Source organism: Gossypium hirsutum, chromosome D02 (assembly GCF_007990345.1).
Source record: "Gossypium hirsutum isolate 1008001.06 chromosome D02, Gossypium_hirsutum_v2.1, whole genome shotgun sequence".
Classification (NCBI taxonomy): Eukaryota; Viridiplantae; Streptophyta; class Magnoliopsida; order Malvales; family Malvaceae; genus Gossypium; species Gossypium hirsutum.
The window spans coordinates 4,586,714-4,608,145 of NC_053438.1; the positions used below are offsets into that span (position 1 = coordinate 4,586,714).

Sequence of the window (21,432 nt, forward strand, 5' to 3'; positions counted from 1 at the left end):
TGTTGAAAAAAAGGAAATAATCATAAATTTTAATAACATTGTCGATTTTTAGCGAGTTAGATATAAATTATCGATGCAGAAGGTACATATGTGTTTAAAATTTAATATATTTGTTTTAAATATGCTCCACTTTAAATTTAAGTTAGACTTTGAATCCTAATTTATTGATTAGGCTAATGGAAGGATTTGATTAATGCGATACCTATATTTTTTAAAAGGTACAATAACTTATTTGGTCCTCAAACTTTATAAAAAATATTTTAGCCAGTCATTTTAATTTTTTTGCCTTTTCTGACATTTAAACTTACGTTGGTTGTTAAATCACCCCAAAATATAAGGAAAAGTTAATGTATGTTAACTTTACTGACGTGACATACACTTGGATTGCCACGTGGATGCTACATCAACAATTAAAAACTTTTTAAAATTTAAAATTTTTTTTAAAAAAGTATAAAACATATTTTTTATATTAAAAAAATAATTAATTGCTAATGTGGCGTAATGTTAAAAGAAATTAACTTTTTCATTTATTTTAGGGTCATTTGATTGTAAAGTTGGAGGGTCCAAAAAGTCATTATGTCTTTTGAGAATTTAATTAGAATGATTTGAAGTTAGGACCAATGTAACGTATAAACTGTAAGGGACTCATTATGGAAATAACCCATTTAAGAAATGTCTTTATCTAAAATGACAACCACTGCCCTTCTCCATTTTTGACTTTCTGAAATTATGCCAGATTTATTGCTCAAAATCCAAAAATAAAAGGAAAAACAAAAAAAGACAAAGTAAAATAACTTCCAAAATAATTATAAAAAAAAGGGGCCTCCATTCTTAACCCTTTTCCCTCAAACTCCATCACTCCTTTCCTCAAAACTGTGATTTTTATTATTTTTTTGCATTACAAAAACAGAAAGGAAACAAAGGTGGCTGCTTATTGTGGAGCTTTAGACCAATGGAGTTTAGCTTGCAAAGCAGCAGGCTGTGGGAAGAGGTGGTGGAACAAACAAAGTTGGCGAAAGAGAAGGGTATTGATCCTTTGCTTTGGGCTTTACAAGTGTCTTCAAGTTTGGGTACCTCAGGGATTGCTTTGCCTTCAACTGAGTTGGCCCACGTGCTGGTTAACTACATTTGTTGGGATAACAATATCCCAATTCTATGGAAGTTTTTGGATAAAGCTTTGATGATGAAGATCATTCCTCCTTTGCTTGTTATTGCTCTGCTTTCACAAAGGTTGTGTATTTTTTCCTTTACTTTCTTGGGTGGTCCTGGTTTTTGAGAGGTTTTAGATTCTGGGTTTTTGTTGAAGCTGTGAGATATTTGTTCATGGATGATGAATAGTTCGATGTGTGTTAATGGTAAATTTGATTCATTTCAAGTCCCTCACTTGTCCCCCCCTTCTAGAGTTTTAATTGGATATTTCAGTTTCTTGGAGATTTAGAGAGATTTGAAAAATAATTTAAAAAATAAAAGATTTATCGTTTTATATTTCTTTAAATACAATCTGAAGATGATCTTCGTAGAAATCTATTTTCTATAGGTTTTTTTTTTCCTTTATTTGTGATTATGTAGCTTCCTTATTTGTTATTCAGGGTAATGAGAGATTTGATAAGAAAAGGGGAAAGGTATGATAAGTGGAGAACAAAGCATTGGTCTTAAAGTCTAATTCCATCAACTATAGTGGAAAAAGAAAAGTCAGCAACTAGAAAGTCAAATAGTTTATTTAACTGTTCTTAAGCTTTTACTTAAATAATTTTGGATTCTAATGGCCTCTATTTTCATTCTTTTCCTTTTAGTTTTTTCAACTATTCGATGCTTGCCATTGTGATGCCTGATTAATTAAAATGTCTAGTACTTCAAAAGAAAAGAAATACATTAGCCACTAGGAAACTCTATTGAAGCTTAGTTTTTTCTTTATATGTATTTATTCAACTTATTTTCTTATATTTTGGATAAGGGATGTAAATTTGAGTTTCAGGTGGGCAATGCAAATAATATTGTCTTCTAATCTCAATCTGCTATTAGTTAGTGATGGAGTTCTTATGGTTCCGATGCTATCATTTTTTACATATCCAGTTCTCTCACTTTGTTGGTATATTTCTTTCTACAGAGTAATTCCGAGTCGGCGTTCCCATCCAGCTGCTTATAGGCTTTACTTGGAACTTCTTAAAAGACATGCTTTTGCACTCAAGTGTCAAATTAATGGACTTGATTACCAAGAGTGAGTTCCTCGAGTTCTTATTGCATGTATTATTTGACACACTCCTACACACACACACTCACACACAAACAATATAAAAAAAAATCAAACATTTATAAATTCAGCTAGCAAAAGATGGTATAGAGAAGAAAATAGGAAAAAATGTTTAGTTTGCAGCTTTGAATATTACATTACAGAAAAGGTCTTTGCGAATGAGTATGAGCTCTACGGTTTTTGTTATAATGTATTATTGCATATCACTATATCTTTATCAGAACTAAATAATTTTGTTTCACGTGCATTATAATAACCAGATTCTGTCTTCAACATGATCATTGTGCTTCAGTTTTAATATCTGAAGATGTGTTAGTAACATGCTTTAGTATCATTGTGCAGAAGTAGGTTCGCTACTCAATAACTTCATGGTATTGGCTCTTATGATTGCTTAATTTGAACAAAAAAAAAAGTTTCGTTATTCTATAATTTTGATGCACATGAACTCAGTTCCCAGACGGAAATTTATATGTTAAAAGTTGTTCCAATCTATGTTAAGTGCAGAGTTGACTTTACCCTAATATAACCGTGTTGGACATCAATTAGATGCCTTCAAATCTTTAAAGATATGACTCTTAGACCTTAGTAACCAATGGGGACACTTTTGAAATATTTTATGTTTCTGTGTTGGATATTATTAAGTCCATGATGAGCTTTGATCCTTCAACACCATTCAAATGCTTTTGATTAAAGTGACCATTTTAGATTATACCAATTATTATCAGTTTTTGTTTGTAATTTCTGTGCTTTCCCTTCATACAGGGTCATGGAATCAATAGATGCTACTCTTCATCTTTCCGAGATTTTTGGTCTCCAAACAACGGAACCTGCCATTTTGGTGGTTGAGTTCATCTTTTCAATTGTGTGGCAGTTATTAGATGCATCATTAGATGATGAGGGTTTGCTAGAACTTACTGAGGAAAAGGTGTCCAGATGGGCAATTAAACCTCAAGAAATGGAGATAGATGGTCATGATATGTATGATGAGAAGAATATCGCATATTGTGAGAGGTTGCAGAATTTCAATACTACAATGGCTATTGAGATAATTGGACAATTTCTGCAAAATAAAGCGACTTCTAGGATTCTTTACCTGGCACAGCGAAACATGTATGTATCTTGTTAACTTTCACAATCCCTCTTGACTTTTATGTGTTCTTGTTTGTCCAGTGCATTTTAGTTTTCCAAGCATTGGAGCGGTAAGTGTTCTTATCTTAGTTAATCTCGAAGGAATAAACTGGATACTGTTTCCTCATTGTTTTATCTGTAAGTGCATACATTCAACGAGGTGGGTGTGTATGCATGCATGCTTCTGCACGTGTATCAGAGAAAGTTCTTTAATTATTTGTTTGGTAAATTTAGGTCAGTTATCCTTTCAGGTTCCTTTCTGCTGAGCTTGTTCTATTTGAACAAAACATAACCCTTTTTTTTGGTTTGATTATTGCTTATCAATCTTACACCACTTGTCAGGTCCTCTCATTGGGTAAGCTTCATTCAGAGTTTGCAGCTTCTTGGGGCAAATTCAGCAGCATTGAAAAACTCGAAGGTTTTAACTTCTGAGGCTCTTCAAGAGTTGGCATCAGATAGTCGCATTTTTTTGTCTAGAGAATGCAAAACAAGTTCGCGGCAAAAGTTCCATGCTGTTATGGCTTTTGGATCTCTAGCTTCTTCAGTCAGTCTATGCCCTGGAGCTAGTCGCTCTGATCTTTGGCTCCCTCTTGATATGGTATTAGAAGATGCTATGGATGGTTATCTAGTTAACACAACAAGTGCTGTTGAAATTATAACTGGTAAAGTTGGATATCTTCTTTGGTTGAGATGGTATTTTCAGTTCAAAATGTTAGGTAGCCTGTTGTAGCAAAACCGATATGCCAGAATGTAAACAATTAAGTTTCGTACTGTGCAGGTCTTACTAAAACTCTTCAAGCAATAAATGGCACCAACTGGCATGACACCTTTTTAGGCCTTTGGATTGCATCACTTCGGCTGGTTCAAAGGGTTAGAACTTCTTCTAATGTTCAGAAATTTTCTGCACTTTTTTCTCTGAATGGTTACCATGTTCTGAACAGAGAATCTGAAGTCTTCTTAAAGCATTCAAAGTTTACGAAGACTTCTGTCCCTGTAACTTTGCAGCTCTGAAATGCCTTAAATTTTAATGCTCTTAAAAGTGTAAAAGTTATATCTGGTATTGGTGTACTTAAATTCACAATAGTAATATCACTAATTTGTTAAAAGATTTATGCTTTCAAGCCTAGAATATATAAAAGGAAAAAAGTTCTTGCTTTGCTTGACCAACTAAATTTCTTTCTTTTTATAACAAACACTACATTCACTCTGAATCTATTGTAGGTGTATTCTTCAGTGGTATATTATTCTTTAGTTTTCAGGTATATGAAGTAGTCCGTTTGATGTATCTTACCTTTAGTTCTTAATTAACTGTTAGGAAAGAGATCCCATTGAAGGTCCAATGCCCCGGTTAGATACACGTTTGTGCATGCTACTTTCTATTATGACTCTTGTGGTTGCTGATCTTATCGAGGAGGAGGAGGGTGCGCCAACTGATGAAACAGAATATGGCTCCACTAATCACTGGAAAGAAATGAAGTTTCCCAGGAAACGTCGTGCCGATCTGGTCTCCAGCCTACAAGTACTTGGTGATTATCAAGGCTTGTTAGCTCCTCCTAAGTTTGTTGTTTCTGCAGCAAATCAGGCAGCTGCCAAAGCAATGCTGTTTGTGTCAGGAATCAATGTTGGGAGTGCATACTTTGAGTGCGTCAATATCAAAGACATGCCTTTCAGTTGTTGTAAGTAATATCTTGTTCTATTGATCGATGTTGCTGACCACTTTTTGTCACAAGTTTGGAGTCTAATCTGTGCGCACATGTTTATAGGCAGTGATTAAATCCGTAGGTGGTTTCCTTTTCTGTTAGACATCGACCGGAGAAGATAAATTGGGAAGCCAAACCTTTTGTAGGGATGGGGGTGGAAAATTCTAGGAATGGTTTCAATGTTGAAAATTTTACCAAGTTAGGTTCAGTTCTTTTAACATTAAACTTATAAAACTTGGAATTTTAAAAATATGTTCTTTTATACATTCTTGTAAGATATATAATTGGTTCAGTCGCAGGTTCCTTTTACTTTCCCAACTGATCTGCCGTAAAATTATTACAAAACCATCTTAATTGCTTTCCACTGGACCCAAACCATGGCAAAGCCGTTAAAAAGATGAGACTGAACTTATTAGTTTGGTTCAACTTCTTGCTTCACTGGTACTTATGTTGCAATGTGCATCTGTCTGCACTATTGTATGACCAGAAAAAAAAAAGAAAAAACATAGCTGAGTATAATCTTGTGACTTAAAATCATCAGAAGTCAAGAAGCATTGGAGCTTCAGGGTAAAGTGATGACTGATGATTCCAAAAGGGTTCCTTAATTCTTGGGGCACTGTGTCAGCTTCTTTTTAAACACTTAAGAGAAAAGAAATAGAAGAAATAATCCTTTTCTCCCCAGAAAAAGTTGTTGCATTGGATGGATGAACATATGTGTAATGCAGTCATTTAAAGAAAATAGTTAAGAATTACCATTGGTTCTGGTTTGTGCTGCACCAGAAACCTTTAATACCTAGAACACATTTTTGAAATTTTCTGAAGTTGATTTCTACCACCAAGTTCCTATCATGAAATTTGATCTTTATTTTTTATTATTCTTCTGGCTTTACATTTTTAGCACTTTCTAATCCTATGTTGTGAACTTGTTTGCAGCTGGAAACTTGCGCCATCTGATTATTGAGGCTTGTATTGCAAGAAATCTACTAGATACGTCAGCATATTATTGGCCAGGTTATGTGAATGGACGGATTAACCAACTACCTTATAGTGTGCCAGCTCAGGCACCTGGTTGGTCATCATTCATGAAGGGGGCCCCACTTACTTCGGTAATGATTAATGCTCTTGTTTCAAGCCCAGCTTCCAGGTATACATATTTATCTCTCTTAAATCATGCTTTTGTTTTCATACTCTTTTTTTTTTTTCCAAAAAGCTTCTGTCCTATGCTACTTAGTAATGGCAAGGCTTTGTAGTGCTTGTTAGGTTAAAGGGAATTATCAACTTTATAGGTATCACAATTCCACACACATAAAATAGGCGACTACTACCAATGTGCAACTTCTAGTTCCCTTACTGTATATGGGAAGGTTGAGGAGAGCGTTATAGTGTGCATTAGGTTGGAGGGTGTTATTAGCTTTATGTGTATGGATATTTTTATGGGGATAAATCCCAAAATTACACATAAACTTTGATTCAATGTATAATGTGATATAGGAATTTTGATTTGGTGCAATTGTGATGAAACTTAGAGTGAATATAGTTGTTTGTGCATGTACTACTAGGTAGGTGATAGTGTTAGTGTTATATGAAAACTGAATCAAAATCAAAGTTTCATGCATACAATTGCAGTAAACCAAAGTCTATGTATCATATTGTGCATTGGATCGAAGTTCATATTTACAGGAAAAGTTTTATATATTACCTGTGTGAGTGATAAAATCTCAAATGTAAGAATCAATAACAGGAGGAAAGATCTGGCATGCAAAACAATAAAATAACATTAAACCGGATTCTCAAATGCAAAACTGAGTGATCTTGATACATACAAGTTTTCAAATATCTTTAGTTTTTGTTGATTTGACCTGGTCTTCAGTTATTCCTTTTTCTTTCCTGAAGCCAGGTATATCAGTTGCTCTTTTTTGTAAATTTACCAAGGGTAAAGCAACTGAATTTAAGCTCATGGATTTGATGGAAGCTTAGCAGAGCTGGAGAAAATTTTTGAGATTGCGGTCAATGGATCAGAAGATGAGAAGATATCTGCTGCTACAATTCTTTGTGGAGCTTCTCTAATTCGTGGCTGGAATATACAGGTAATAAGATTAATATTCCTTTTCATTTTAGCATATTTCATTTTTGACCCTTATGCAGATGCCGTAATCTTTCATGTAACTGCATATTTTGTAACACTGAATGGTTCTTCCCATTTCTCCTTTGGGTTTTCTCCTTGTTTTTTTTTTTTTTGCTTTTTATATTGTCTTTTTATTATCCTTGCTTTCTAATTATGTTGGTTATATATGCATGCAGGAATATACAGTTAAATTTATAACTAGATTGATGTCTCCTCCGGTTCCTGCTGATTTCACTGGAAGTGACAGCCATTTGATAGATTATGCTCCTATGTTGAATGTACTAATCGTGGGAATAGCATCCGTCGATTGTGTCCAGATTTTCTCACTACATGGCTTGGTATGATTTGCTAACTTATGTAAGCATATCCCTTCCACAGTTAATGAGTGATATTGCTTCTAGTTTCACAAACTTTCATGAATGAATAATAATATATCTTTATCTGTCACATTGATATAGTTTCTTTACCTCAGTAATACTTTGAATTCAAAGATATTCTTGACTTCTTCGAGGAAAACCAGCATCTCCTTCGGGAGCTAAATTGTTAAGTGTCTAAGCAGTTCTAATTTAAGTAGAATGCAGGAATGAATTCTTTCGTTCGAACTTAGATTTTAGAAATGACAGCTTATGCTTTAATGAAGAATCAGGGGTCTTTTACTGGCCATGACACATTGTAGCTACTGGTTCAAAATGATCTGAAACTAGAAAGGTTAATTGGTTAAAGTTATGTATATCTTGATGGAAAGTTTTTTATGCAACATATAATGACCATAGTGCTTTTGATTGAAAAATCAATCTAAATTATTTCATACCCCTCGATCAATGAGAAAATGGGTCAGCATTGGATTGGATTGTTTCCTCATTCAATGAAAGTATTTTTAAATTCAACCAACCCATTTTCAAAATATGAAGTGGATAAATAAAAATTCTGAGAAAGTCTTTCATTTGTCATCGTTACAGGCAGTACCATCTATATTATCAAGGGCATTCTAATCTGAACACTATTTATTCCTTTTAGCTTTACTTACATATAGGAGGATTTGAAGTTTCCTTCCAAGCAAAATTCCCATATAAGTAAACCACAAACAAATTTTATATAACAAATGTGATTTATATAATTCATATTCTCGTTTGTTCATGAATGTAAGTTGTTTATTGATGAAGACCTTTATTTGAGCTATTAGGTAGATTTGATTGCTTTCTTCTTCTGTCTTGCCAGGTCCCACAGCTTGCTTGTTCATTGATGCCGATATGTGAAGTTTTTGGGTCGTGTGTGCCTAATCTCTCATGGACTCTCCCCTCAGGGGAAGAAATCTCTCCTCACGCAGTTTTTTCTAATGCATTTGCTCTTCTTCTGAAGCTATGGAGGTTTAATCATCCTCCTATTGAACATGGAGTTGGTGATGTACCAACAGTTGGATCCCAGCTGACTCCCGAATACCTTTTATTAGTCCGGAACTCCCATTTATTGTCTTCTGAAAACACCCATAAGGACCGAAACAAAAGGAGACTCTCAGAAGTTGCAAGTTCCTCATCCCCGGAGCCTGTATTTCTGGATTCATTTCCTAAGTTAAAGGTCTGGTATCGGCAACATCAAAGATGTATAGCTGCAACACTCTCCGGCCTTGTTCATGGAACTACTGTTCATCAGACAGTGGATAGACTTCTTAACATGATGTTCAGAAAGATTAATAAAGGAAGCCAGTCGATAACTTCTGTTACTTCCGGAAGTAGTAGTTCATCAGGTGCTGGAATCGAGGATAACTCTCTGAAACCAGAGTTGCCTGCCTGGGATATCCTGGAAGCTGTTCCTTATGTTGTTGATGCTGCTTTAACAGCATGTGCTCATGGAAAACTTTCTCCACGTGAGCTGGCTACAGGTTAGTCTGGTGTGCTTATCTCATTTTGTCTTTATGCACTAATGCATAATGAGGAAGACGAGAGTCATAGATATTGCTGTTCAGGATAAATGTCTCTTTTCCAGGAGCTGTTTCTCTTGGGGGAAAACGATAATGGTTGAGGTCTTTTGGGCTAAATGCCACCCCTCCATCTATATGTTTTGATGTAGGATGAAACCATAGATTGGTTTCCACATGGCTAAGTAAACTTGACTCGTTGAACCATGTAAAAAGAGGGGGAAGAGGATGCATAGGAAAGAGGAGAAGTGGAAAAGAACTACTTTTATGTGAATTAATGTGACACCTAGATATGATGCTTAGCTCTGATAAATAAATAGTTATAACCAGAATCTTTTTAATGTCTCAGGGCTAAAGGATTTAGCTGATTTTCTTCCTGCATCTTTGGCAACAATTGTTAGCTACTTCTCTGCTGAAGTAAGTCGATGTGTATGGAAACCTGTTGTTATGAACGGTATGGACTGGCCAAGCCCTGCTGCAAATTTGTCCAATGTTGAAGAGCATATCAAAAAAATTCTAGCAGCCACCGGTGTTGATGTCCCTAGACTTTCTGCAGGTTTTTAATGTTGCCATCTTAAATTCTGATTGTTTATAACATTAAAGTTTACAGATTGTGATCTGGACTTGCATTTATAGTTAACTCATTCCTATGTCTTTACCGAATGGCAATGGCATTTTTTGTGATTGTATGACTGATGCATAATGCAAAAACAGGTGGTAGCTCTCCAGCTACTCTTCCACTACCGTTGGCTGCTTTTGTAAGTCTCACCATTACTTACAAAATCGACAAAACCTCGGAAAGATTTCTCAATTTGGCTGGCCCAGCTTTGGAGTCCCTTGCAGCAGACTGTCCATGGCCTTGCATGCCAATTGTGGCTTCCCTATGGACTCAAAAGGCAAAGCGGTGGTTTGACTTCCTTGTCTTTTCTGCATCTCGCACTGTTTTTCTCCATAACAGTGATGCTATCGTCCAGCTTCTTAAAAGCTGTTTCACTGCCACACTTGGCTTGAACATCGCACCAATCTCCAGCAATGGTGGTGTTGGAGCTCTTCTTGGCCATGGATTTGGATCACATTTCTGCGGTGGGCTTTCACCTGTTGCTCCAGGGATTCTCTATCTACGTGTTTACCGTTCCATCAGAGATATTGTGTTCATAACAGAAGAGGTGGTTTCTCTCTTGATGCATTCTGTGAGAGAAATAGCATGCAGTGGTCTCCCAAAACAGAAACTAGACAAGCTGAAGAGAAGCAAGAATGGAATGAAATACGGGCAGGTTTCTCTTGCTGCAGCAATGACAAGGGTGAAACTTGCAGCCTCCCTAGCTGCTTCTTTAGTATGGTTGTCCGGTGGCCATGGTCTGGTTCAGTCATTGATAAAGGAAACTTTACCGTCTTGGTTCATATCCGTTCATAGGTCTGACCGGGATCAAGGATCAGGGCTCGTGGCAATGCTCGGTGGATATGCACTTGCATATTTCATAGTGCTTTGTGGTGCTTTTGCTTGGGGAGTTGATTCTTCTTCATCAGCATCAAAGCGGAGACCCAAAATCCTTGGTTCACACATGGAGTTCCTTGCAAGTGCACTAGATGGAAAGATTTCACTCGGTTGTGATGGAGCCACATGGCATGCCTATGTGTCCGGATTCGTAAGTCTAATGGTTGGATGCACCCCAAATTGGGTCCTAGAGGTGGATGTAGATGTGTTAAGAAGGCTAAGCAAGGGATTAAGACAATGGAATGAGGAGGAGCTTGCTCTGGCCTTGCTTGGCATTGGAGGGGTTGGTACAATGGGTGCTGCTGCTGAACTCATAATTGAACACTTTGACTCCTAACTTAAAACTCCCACATTTTGTGTAGGATGCCGGTTGTACACTAGTATTTCGTCGACTCAGAATAGTTCTTTTTCGATATAATGGAGGGCGTAGTTTGGAATAGGGGAAGGGATTGCAGATATTAGGATTTGAATCTCAGACTTGTCGCGACTGAATATATTTCTTTTGATGGAAGATGCTTGTAGGGTGATATTGTACATAAAAAACTAGGTTGTATTGGAAGAATATTGTTTTATAAAATTTGTTTAATATGAGGCTGCCTAATATAAATTTGCATTTCACATTACACACTGTTTTCTTCACTCCTTTTTCATCTAAAAATTATATTGTGTTTAGCATTATATTTCTACATTGCCCTTGCCTAATATAAAGAGTCTGAAACGGTGTCGTCCTCATGCGCGGTTTTCTTTTCTTAGTTTTTATTCTACACATTCTTCATTCTCACGTAGCAAAAAGCTTTGGACTTAATTTTAAATCGTACTTAGAGATATCTATTGAATCACAGGTGAAATATCAAAATATTTGAATTTAAGATTTTTGTTTCGAGTTCAATTTTTAAATAAATTTTTATTTGTTACCCGTTATCAATATTTATATTTAAGATTTTTGTCTCGAGTTCGATTTTTAAATAATTTTTATTTCGTAATGAATTATTTATTGTTATATTATATTCCATTTAATACAATATTATTAGGGTAAAATGCATCCAAAGTTACTAAACTATTAGTAAGTTTACGTTTTAATTACTTAACTTTCAAAAAGTTATAAAAATGATTGCTGAACTATTTGAAAGTTTTCATTCAAGTCACTAGGTTGTTAGAACCATTGTTACATGGTCTTCTCTGTTTACACCACTTGCACCAATTGAAAGCTCTCCTTCTCCTTCTCTTCTATAGATCACACTTTTTTTTCCATGAAATAACTTTGAACGCCACGAATATATGAACCAAAAGCCAAACATCTTTCTTCTTCAATCTCCAACACTAACCGTCAGATCGACTTGGATCTAAGATTGTTCTTCTACTCATCGATGGATATTGATCCACTGTACTGATTTCTAAATCGTCACTCAGAGCTTGCTAGCCTAACTTTTAAAAAAATAGTAATAATAAAAATCCAATGACTTAAATAAAAATTTTTGAATAGTTTAGTGACTTAAATGAAAACTTTCAAATAGCTTAATAATCATTTTGTAACTTTTTAAAGTTGAGTGACCAAAACCTAAACTTACTAATAATTTAGTAATTTATGTATAGTTTACGTATTCGAATTTCGAGTTAATCGAATCAAGTTATTTGAGTCAACTCAAATAAGTAATTCAAATTTCGAGTTTGAATCGAATTGAATTTTAAAATTCGAATAATTTGAATTGTAAATACCCCTTTGGTCCCTATCAATTTTGAAAATGAGCAAATTAGTCTCTCTCAACAAAAATTTCAAAAAACATTCAAAATAATTTAAAAAATTCAAAATAAATTTTAAAATTCAAAATATTTATAAAAATTTCAAAATTTATATATTTTTTAAAAAGCATAATAATTTTTAAAAAAATTCTAAAGAATATATAAAGAAAATTAATAAATTTTAAAATAATAATATTGGGACCTAAATAAGTTAATTAATGATTCAAGTGTTATATTGCAACAAGATTTTAATTCGATGTGTTTAATTATTTAATTTAACTCGACTCAATTTGAAAAGAATTTCAAATTGAGTTATAACGATAAAATAGAACTCGCCAACTTGATTAACTCAAAATCTTTTCACTCGATTCGATCAAACGTTCACCTTTAAGAAGAAAACAATTGATATGAACATTTCGATATTTTTGATCCCCTTTTTAATTTGATCTTCTATGAAATGTAAAGTAAAAAAAAGAGGCAAAAAAGTCTCACAAAAACCAATCATTTAGGCTAAGAAAATAGCACTTAAGTGATTCTTCATAATGCTTTTTGACAAAATTGCATGATGAATTTTAAAGGGTCAAATTTTTACAACAAAACATTTCTTTGTTAGTTCTCACCATAAAAAATAAGTATTATGAACTGAGTTATTAAAAATTTTGCTAGTGGCTGCAAAATTTTCAAAAATATAAAAATATTAAAAATTTTAGTAAATTTTAAAATTAAATAAAAGTATTATATATCTTAAATTGAGATGAGTCTAAACTTCAAAAATTGATTTCTACCTAATCAATATAATTATATTCAACAATCAATCTTGACTTTAAAAACTTAATTATAATTAGATTCGTTCAAAAGTCAAGCTACCTGCTCAACTTGATTAACAAAGCCCGATTTTTAATTTGAACAGACTAAATAAGCTACCGATTCTTGATTCAACCAATTCAGTAGATGAGACCGGTTTTTTTACCACTGTCCAAACCAATTGAGAGCAAATTTGATTAAAAAGAATAGCTAAAAGAGAGGAATCTAATCTACAATAACAATTTTGTATTTATACATTCATCATGCTGATTTTGTATGCAGGATACAACAAACAAACAAATAAACCTAGCTTCACTATCTACAACCATTGCTTTCCAACAAAAGGAAGGAAAGTCAACAGAACATTTGATAGTTCTAAGAAATGAGTAGCTTTATATACTATTTAGATGCTAATAGCTTCTAGAATAGCTAGATATGTTGCTGAAATAAAAGTCTAGAAGAACTCACGGTCAGGGATAATCAAAGGTGCCACAAGGGTCCAAACGTAGAGTGCAGCAGTGACCCATTCGGTGCAGATTCGTACCCAGACTGATGTCCAGCCAACATCTACAAGATCTGAGCTGTCAGATGAGCTGGTCCATCCGGAAAGAAGCATAGCAGAGTACATGCTTGCCAAGGCAAAGATCAGGTGGAAGAATGAATAGGAATAACTAACTGGTCGAGCTTCTTTCTCCTTTGTTTCCTTGCCTTCTTCAAGGTCGTCCCCTTCTAAAAGTGGTTTCTTTGTACCTGCACCACAAGGTTTTAATCTCCTAATTAAAGTGGTTTCTACTTTCTGCCTTTTGAAATGCAGAAGCTTATCAAATGGCATTCAAGGTTATAGCCTGTTCAGATAGTATCATCGAGAGGCTGCAGGGAAATTGTTGTTTAATTCATTTTGAAAACAGGGTGGAATCTACCTTCATTCATTGGTTCTACGTTTGAAGCATTATATCTTGTGATAATTACAATTTACAAGAAGCACAGACAAAGAAAATTGTGAATTAATAACTGGTTGAAGAGTAATAAACTGCAGATATAGCCACTTGATTTTAGTAAATTTGCATTAAATGTCATATGAAAAAAAAAAGAAGCAAAACAACTGGTATTCAGAAAAAGGTACCAGATAAGCAAGTTCAGCAGCCACTTTATTTTATTGTCTCAATACATGGTCAATTGTAGCATAATTAAATGATCTACCAATAGCAGTTTGGCCTTGTTCTCAAGTCTACCTCAGAGTATCACAATATTTCACCCAAGGGAATAGAAAACAAAACATAACAGTCAATAAAAAATGAATCATGTAAAAGGAAAATAGAATGCACTAGCTTAGGCATCTGAAAATGTCAGCAGGAAAGTTTCAGGAAATAGATGGAATACTTGTATAAATATCTTCGACTTATGCAGTTTCAGAGGACTTTAAAAGATTACAAGTATTGCATTATTTTGAGTACCTGCTTTTGGGGAAGATGGTGGTGATAAAAATGTCGTTGAGGATCCAGCACGAAGAGCAGAATAGATAACTGAGAGAACTGTCGTGAGCATCCCAAGAATAAGAGTACTAAGTGAAACAGCTGAGGCTTTATTATGGAGACCATTGCATACATAATCTCTAGGTTCACTGGAGAGACCCGTGTAGCACACATAAGCACAGTAAACTGATATCACAGAAGCAGGCAAAAGACTGCCATTCACCTGTTAAAGATTTTCAATTTCAATTATGTTGTCAGTTGCAAAAATCTAAAATATTTTCATTAATTCAATATCACTAAACACTACAAGCCTGCCAAAGCCCAAGGTTAGACTTATTACACTGTTGTGTCTTACATGTATATGCAAATTTTCCAACGGAAGATTTATGCAGCAAGCTTTTCGTATTTATGGTGTGAGCTGTCCCTTGGAGGCTTGGTATAGATAATAATGAATAGCTTAGATAATAATGAATAGCTTTGAGAGTTAAGAAATCTGGGACTTGGTAGTTTTACCAAGAGGATCATAGCTCCAATTTTCTTATTATAAAATTATAAAAGATAAAAGTTTAAAAAACTGAGTAAACTAGCAGATAGCCTAAGGAGCTAACCAGATAATGTCCAATTTTCTTGTCATTCTACAGTAACCTACTCTTTAAATGATTCAATACATAAATATATGTCTTATCAACTCAAGTTGTTTGCAGCAGGTCAGTTGATCATGTAAAAGCAATAAATAGAAAAACAAGCTTATTCTTACCGCAGGATGCAAAGCTATAACTCCAAAAGAAAATGCCAGAACCATTGTCATGACAATAAAGAAGACATTGAGACCACAGTCATGACCAGAAGGGTTGAACCATATAAACAAAATGCCAGAGAACGCAAATGCTACAAGGTAGCAACCAATTGATACAGCAAGTAAAGCAATATACCTGAAGGAACAGAATTTAAACATTAGTAATCAATAACAGAAACAATGGAGAACAATAATGAACCACTGGAATTGAGCCAACCATTTCTGTTCATCTTTTTCAACCCAGGCATCATTCCATGAGTGCGTAAAATCAAGTAATATAATCACTTGAACCAATAAAAATATGCCCGCACCAAATTTTGATAGTATTTCTGAAAGTATAGCAAGTTTACCAGGTTAGTTGCAAATTTCAGTATCATATCTGACGAAAATATTTACACACGCATAAAAGACTAGAAGTCAAGAAATTTAATTCAACATAGCCCCAAGAGAAAGCATCATAATTCAATAAAACGAAGAAGACATGCCTGCCTTCTTCCCTTTCTTTCTGAATCTGGGAATTTAATGGCACATAAGAAATGGCACCTCTTAAATTAATCCTATTGAATTACATTTTTGGTGATTAATTATGCCTTTAAAAACACATATATTCTGGATAATTACTTCATAGACATAATATTTGATCACACTGATAATTCATGTAACATTCCAAAAGAACAGTCTTTTTCTTATGTTGTAATCTTAACCAGATTTATCTTTATAACAGATACACCATGCAAACCTGGGAAATAGTTAGCAGTAAAACCTAAATATTGCTTCATGTAGTTGCATAGAGCAAAAATAAAGTTCTTTGTAACACAAGCTTGCAGCATGTTATTAGGCAGGTTCAATGCAATCCATTGCATGAGCCTCCTGCATTGTTGGGTCTTGGAAGAGTTAGCTATCCTTACTTGGCAGACATGCCATTAGTGTATGAAAATAAGGAACGACAAAGTCCATTTAAAAGAAAAAAGAGTGTCTCCATAACCACGTGAACTTACAGACCTCCAGATTGAGGAAGATTTTAATAATTGAGCTTAAGGAGCAAAACTAACCATAGACTGTGATGACAACATTGGGAAGGAAGAACATAAGGATCACAAGCAAAATCCAGATCACCATCTTTGCAGTCCATCCACCATGATGCCATGAATCACGTTTGTCATTTTGGTCCTTGACACCAATCATTATTAGAGCTAGTATAGCAAAAAACAAGAAATTCCCCAAGCTGACACGAAGTACTGCCTGTTCTTGATACCATGTTTTTGTCTGCGTAGAACTCTTTATCCCTGCCAAGAAAACATGAGAATACATGTGATTATATATTACTTGTACAACACAGAATAGTAAAAGTAGTTAAACGTACCCAAAAATTCATGTATTCAGGAGAAAGCGCATTGATTTGTTATGATCTTTTGGAGCAATAGGGTAATTATTAATACAAAATAGTTTATTAAATGTCAAGAACCCAATAGAACATAAAAGATGAGACCAATTGTACAATATCAGAATATCAACACAATGATGTCCAAATAGTTAGATGGCATAAAAGTATAGTTGATTCTGTCTGGTACTTGAGTTAGAATAAGCAGTGTAATCCAAACTATCTGTTAATTTTTTATATGAAGATGGCTAAATGAACCAAGTGAACCAAGATCCAGGTTCTTCCAAATACTCTGTTATTATTTGTATAAATTTATCATAAAAGGAAAAAAAATAAACAGAGTTCAATGACTCAACTAAAGAATGCTTAGCCAACGTACAGGATACAAACATTAAAGCCCCCATTTAATTCTACCAATATGAACTCACATCCTTAACACTCAAACAGTCATGCTTACAATGGCTTAGATTGGTAATAGCATACAAAGCAATATAAAGAAAACTCAGAAAACTTGTCTACAGATCACAACTCCTATAATTCAATAAGTAAATTGACTGTTCCTTCACTCCACAATTCAAAACCTACTTAGCAAGCCAAATGCCAATGAGGGGAGAAAATCATTTTTACATCAAAATTTAACTTAGAAGCTAAGGTTCCAATATGTCAATAATTGCATTCATGAATAGCTCAGCTTCCACTTCATTGTTCCAAAATCCGAACTTCTAATAAATATACTTCATCACCTAACATCAATATTCGAGATACCCAACAAGCAAATTCCAAAAGCTTTGAAGGACCGATTCTTATTTTAAAAAATTAAGGCCAAAATAAACCCCCAAATCCCTGAAAGAAGTAAGAATTAAACATATGGTAAACGTCATATGACCAGAGGAAAGAAGAAAGGGAAAAATTACAAGGTAACTTCTCCAAAAGAGGTGCACCAACTTCTCGAAGAATCCATGAAACGATAAGGGAAAGCCCAAAGAGACCACAATAAGCAAGCCTGGCTGATTTTCTGGAGATCCCAGACGCCACCGTTGAGCAAAGGCCGCATGTGGACGCAGCACAGCAAGAAGCTAAGCAAGACATCTCACTCAAACTCCCTCAATCTAAGAATCGGAAAAACAGATCGAATTCAAGTAATTATTAGGAAATTAAAAACCAAAGATAAAAAGGAAAATTAAATGATTGAATGGTAGCTGAGGAGATGACAGAGGGGGTGACGAACAGTTGAGAATTCTGGTTTTCTTTTTTAACATGGGATTAAACTGTTAAAAAGTTGTTATTTAATTAATGTTAATTTTGTTTTGTAATAAGTTGAATTTTAATTGAAAATTACAAATTTGTTCAATGCATCTAATGGTACGTAAAGTTACAGGTTCGACCACTAGTTGAAGTTTAAATTTTATAATTAGTTTTTGATAAGTAGTTAATTTTAATTATTTCAACTGTAAAAGTTTAACTTCAGTTAACTCAAAAAATCCAACTATTTATTTAAATTGATTCAAAAATCAGGATTTTTAAAATGAACGGATGGTTGAATTCATCATGTTATCCGTTCAATTGCCCAATTTGATTAAATAATTACTAAAAAATTATTAAAAGAATAATTTTAATTTTTAGTTTGATTCAACCGATCCATATTGGTTCCTGTGTCAATTGACCTAATACATTTCTCCAGACTAGTATTCCTAGTCCGATTGATCCGACGACCAATCCATTCGATTCCGAGCCTAGCCCATATTTTAAACGGGCCTAAATTTTTGTCCAAACCTATTTTTTTGTCTAATATTTTTACTCAAACCTCTCAAATTAGACGTGTTCATTCGGTTAACCGACCAGTTAACCTACCCGAAATAACATTAACCGAATTAACCGACCTTTTAAAATCTTTAACCGTTAACCGAACCAAAATTTTTTTCAAAAAAATTAACTGAACCGAAATTTTTTCGGTTAATTCGGTCGGTTAACCGAATTAACTGAAAATTATATGTTTTTTATTTTTGGTTAAAAATTAACCAAATTACCCGAATTAACCGAATTTACCGAATTAACCGAATTAACCAAATTGAATCACTATATAATTAAATTATTTTTAGACTTTTAGACTTTAGTTTTAGTCTTAGTTTTAGAATTTTATTTTTATTTATTAAATTATTTGTAATTTTTATGATTGGGTTGGGTTGGGTAATTGGGTTGGGTTGAATACTTGGGTTTAGGTGAATAGTGGGCCTATTTATATATTATAATTTTATTTATTAATTTTTTCGGTTAAACCGAAAAAATTCGGTTAACCGACCGATTTCGAACCGAATTAACCATTAACCAAAAAATTAAAAAATAATTAACCAACCCCCGACCGAAAAAATTCGGTTAACTGACCGAATTGGGTTAATCGGTCAGTTAACTGAATTTTTTCGGTTTTACCCGAATTTTGCACACCCCTATCTCAAATTTTAGACGGGCCTTCAAAGCTAGAGAAATAATCCGGCCCATGAACAAGTCTATCGTAATTGGATTGGATTGGATTGGATTGAATAATTGGAAATTAATTTTGGAAAGGTATTTTCTCTTATGTTGTATTTTGCTTTATCATTTAAATTGGATTGGATATTCAATGGGCTTTCCTAAAGTAAGCTCTAATGTAGTTGAGCCTATTTTGGGCTTACACCATTTTTGGGCTGTACACCCCACTTACAGCAAATACTTGTTAGCACCAAATAGTATTAAATTAATTTTTTAGATAATTACTTAAAAATATTATTAAGATTGATACTGAAATTTATCCTTTAGAAAAAATAATTATTATTTTTATTTAAAATTTTAATTGGGTTAAAGTATTTTTAGAGCTTGAGTTTTTTTTTTAAATTAAATAATTCTAAATAACCCATTTTCAACCCTTAAAATAAAAGGACAATTACATTTCAATATACTCGAACTCACATCCTCTTATATTGATGACAATGTTTATGCCAATCGAGCTAAGACTCAATCAACTACATTTTAGTGAAATCTAATTTGTTTTGAGTGTTGGTTCTAATAAATAGGTTAAAATTCAATTTCACAAGATTGGGTGGTGTAAAATTGTAAAGTTTTACCTCTTTAGGTCAAAGTGTTTAAAGTAAAACTCTTTTGTAAAAATAGTAAAATTCCAACTTTAGTTCTTAATTATTAATAATTTAACTTAATATTTTTAATGTATTTATTAAAAAATTATATTATTTATCACTTTTAAATTTTAAAAATTCAATTTAAGTCATTTTCACGAGATTGGGCTAAGATTTGTGTCCCTTTTATATTTTTATATTTTTAAGCTTCTTGGATTCAAGTTTTTTTCGATTTTTTTGACTATCATGTACAATTTCTTATTTAATGAAAGGCCTTTTTGGATTGACGTAAACACCTTTAGTGTGGTGCGTTTAGCTTTTTGTTTTGTCTCACATTACAATATTGCTATAGGGTCTAATCTTACCGTCACCGCTGCTTTTACGCTAATTGTAAATAGATGCACCACCCATTTAAGGGGACATGAAATACATTTTTTCTTTTTGAGAAAAATTGAATGTTGTTATCTTGGGGTCTCACATAGTCACTTTCAACATTTAGGATAAAAACCACTTGCCTCCTATTATTGACTATCCAATCTCCCAACAAAATGGAACACAAATAAGTACTTGGAAATTTTCTCCTTTAGTAAAGCATAATCTCTTGATTTTTTTTTCACTAAATGTGTGCTTAAATTGTGATTAAATATATGTCTAACGTGTATTACATTTCTTTGGTCCACATGTATGGTGTCTATTGGCCTAATCACAATAAGGTCCCAACATGGTCTCATTCATTATTAGCTGGACTCAGTTGATCAAATTTCTGTTTAAAAAGGGCCACATTGTTTTATAAGTTAGTATTAAAGATCTTATCTTTGATATACTTTGGGTTTTAAGATAAGGCTTTGGGGTTTTCCTTGCTATCCTTTTGCATGGCAATAGGACATGATTTGACTATCAGGGTGTGACCCTAAATCTTTAGTTGTAATCATTATTGAAGCTTAAGGATAACACTTATTGACCGATTAACTCCAACAAATATGTATCGATCTGAGTTAGTTCGAGTAGTAAGGAGTTTAATTTTTTTAAATAAAGTTTTAGATTCGAATTTTATAGATAAAAAAAAAGTTATTACCACATACACTATTAATAAATATTTTTTACGATTTGATTTCATGATATGAGTATATAAGTGAACACTCTTAATCAATAGACCAAAAGTTAGGGTCCATCGAATGTAGTTTTCATTATCTTTTATCATGTATAAATAAGATAGGGAAAAAATAGTGTCAACTAACATTGACAATCCACCTTGAGCTTGACATTGGGATATAAAGGAAGTGTGCAGCTTATCAAGGCCTTGATTTGTTATAATGTGACGGAGGACAATCACCCTTCTACAATGCATATCCATATGTGAAATTGGCATTTAGCTTATTGCCATTTGATTTTTTTTTGTCTAATTGCATTACACATCTTTAAAGTATAATCCATTTGATTTTAATTGATTGAGTCATTAAAGTATTAATATTGTATCAATCAAGTTCTTCGTCAACCTAGACACTGATCTAGGCATTC

General features: G+C 33.6%; 2 protein-coding genes across 2 annotated transcripts; one reads left to right on the top strand and one right to left on the bottom strand.

Annotated features, from left to right (window-relative positions):
- The first annotated feature begins 794 nt into the window (after window positions 1–794).
- On the top strand, window positions 795–11,202 carry LOC107927754 (mediator of RNA polymerase II transcription subunit 33A). The gene is made up of 12 exons (XM_016858856.2): window positions 795–1,230; window positions 2,108–2,218; window positions 3,014–3,361; window positions 3,722–4,041; window positions 4,158–4,249; window positions 4,695–5,055; window positions 6,013–6,223; window positions 7,052–7,166; window positions 7,381–7,542; window positions 8,423–9,083; window positions 9,469–9,675; window positions 9,834–11,202. The coding sequence occupies exons 1-12, from the start codon at window positions 953–955 to the stop codon at window positions 10,949–10,951; spliced, it is 3,984 nt and encodes a 1,327-aa protein (XP_016714345.2). The 5' UTR covers window positions 795–952; the 3' UTR covers window positions 10,952–11,202.
- Window positions 11,203–13,384: 2,182 nt separating this feature from the next.
- LOC121214451 (serine incorporator 3) lies at window positions 13,385–18,088 on the bottom strand. The gene is made up of 6 exons (XM_041088107.1): window positions 17,722–18,088; window positions 16,479–16,712; window positions 15,644–15,755; window positions 15,388–15,562; window positions 14,613–14,853; window positions 13,385–13,908 (listed from the first exon to the last, which is right to left on the bottom strand). Exons 1-6 carry the CDS (start codon window positions 17,894–17,896, stop codon window positions 13,613–13,615), a joined length of 1,233 nt encoding a protein of 410 aa, XP_040944041.1. The 5' UTR covers window positions 17,897–18,088; the 3' UTR covers window positions 13,385–13,612.
- Window positions 18,089–21,432: the final 3,344 nt, after the last annotated feature.

Bases quoted from the DNA above. Each gene is read 5' to 3' on its own strand.
- LOC107927754 (XM_016858856.2), top strand. From the start codon at position 953: ATGGAGTTTAGCTTGCAAAGCAGCAGGCTGTGGGAAGAGGTGGTGGAA. The intron at 2,219-3,013 runs GTGAGTTCCTCG...CCCTTCATACAG, and splicing joins AATGGACTTGATTACCAAGA to GGTCATGGAATCAATAGATG. The intron at 9,676-9,833 runs GTTTTTAATGTT...ATGCAAAAACAG, and splicing joins TGTCCCTAGACTTTCTGCAG to GTGGTAGCTCTCCAGCTACT.
- LOC121214451 (XM_041088107.1), bottom strand. From the start codon at position 17,896: ATGTCTTGCTTAGCTTCTTGCTGTGCTGCGTCCACATGCGGCCTTTGC. The intron at 15,756-16,478 runs GTTAGTTTTGCT...CTATACTTTCAG, and splicing joins TGTTGTCATCACAGTCTATG to AAATACTATCAAAATTTGGT. The intron at 15,563-15,643 runs GTTGGCTCAATT...CTGTTCCTTCAG, and splicing joins GAAAAAGATGAACAGAAATG to GTATATTGCTTTACTTGCTG.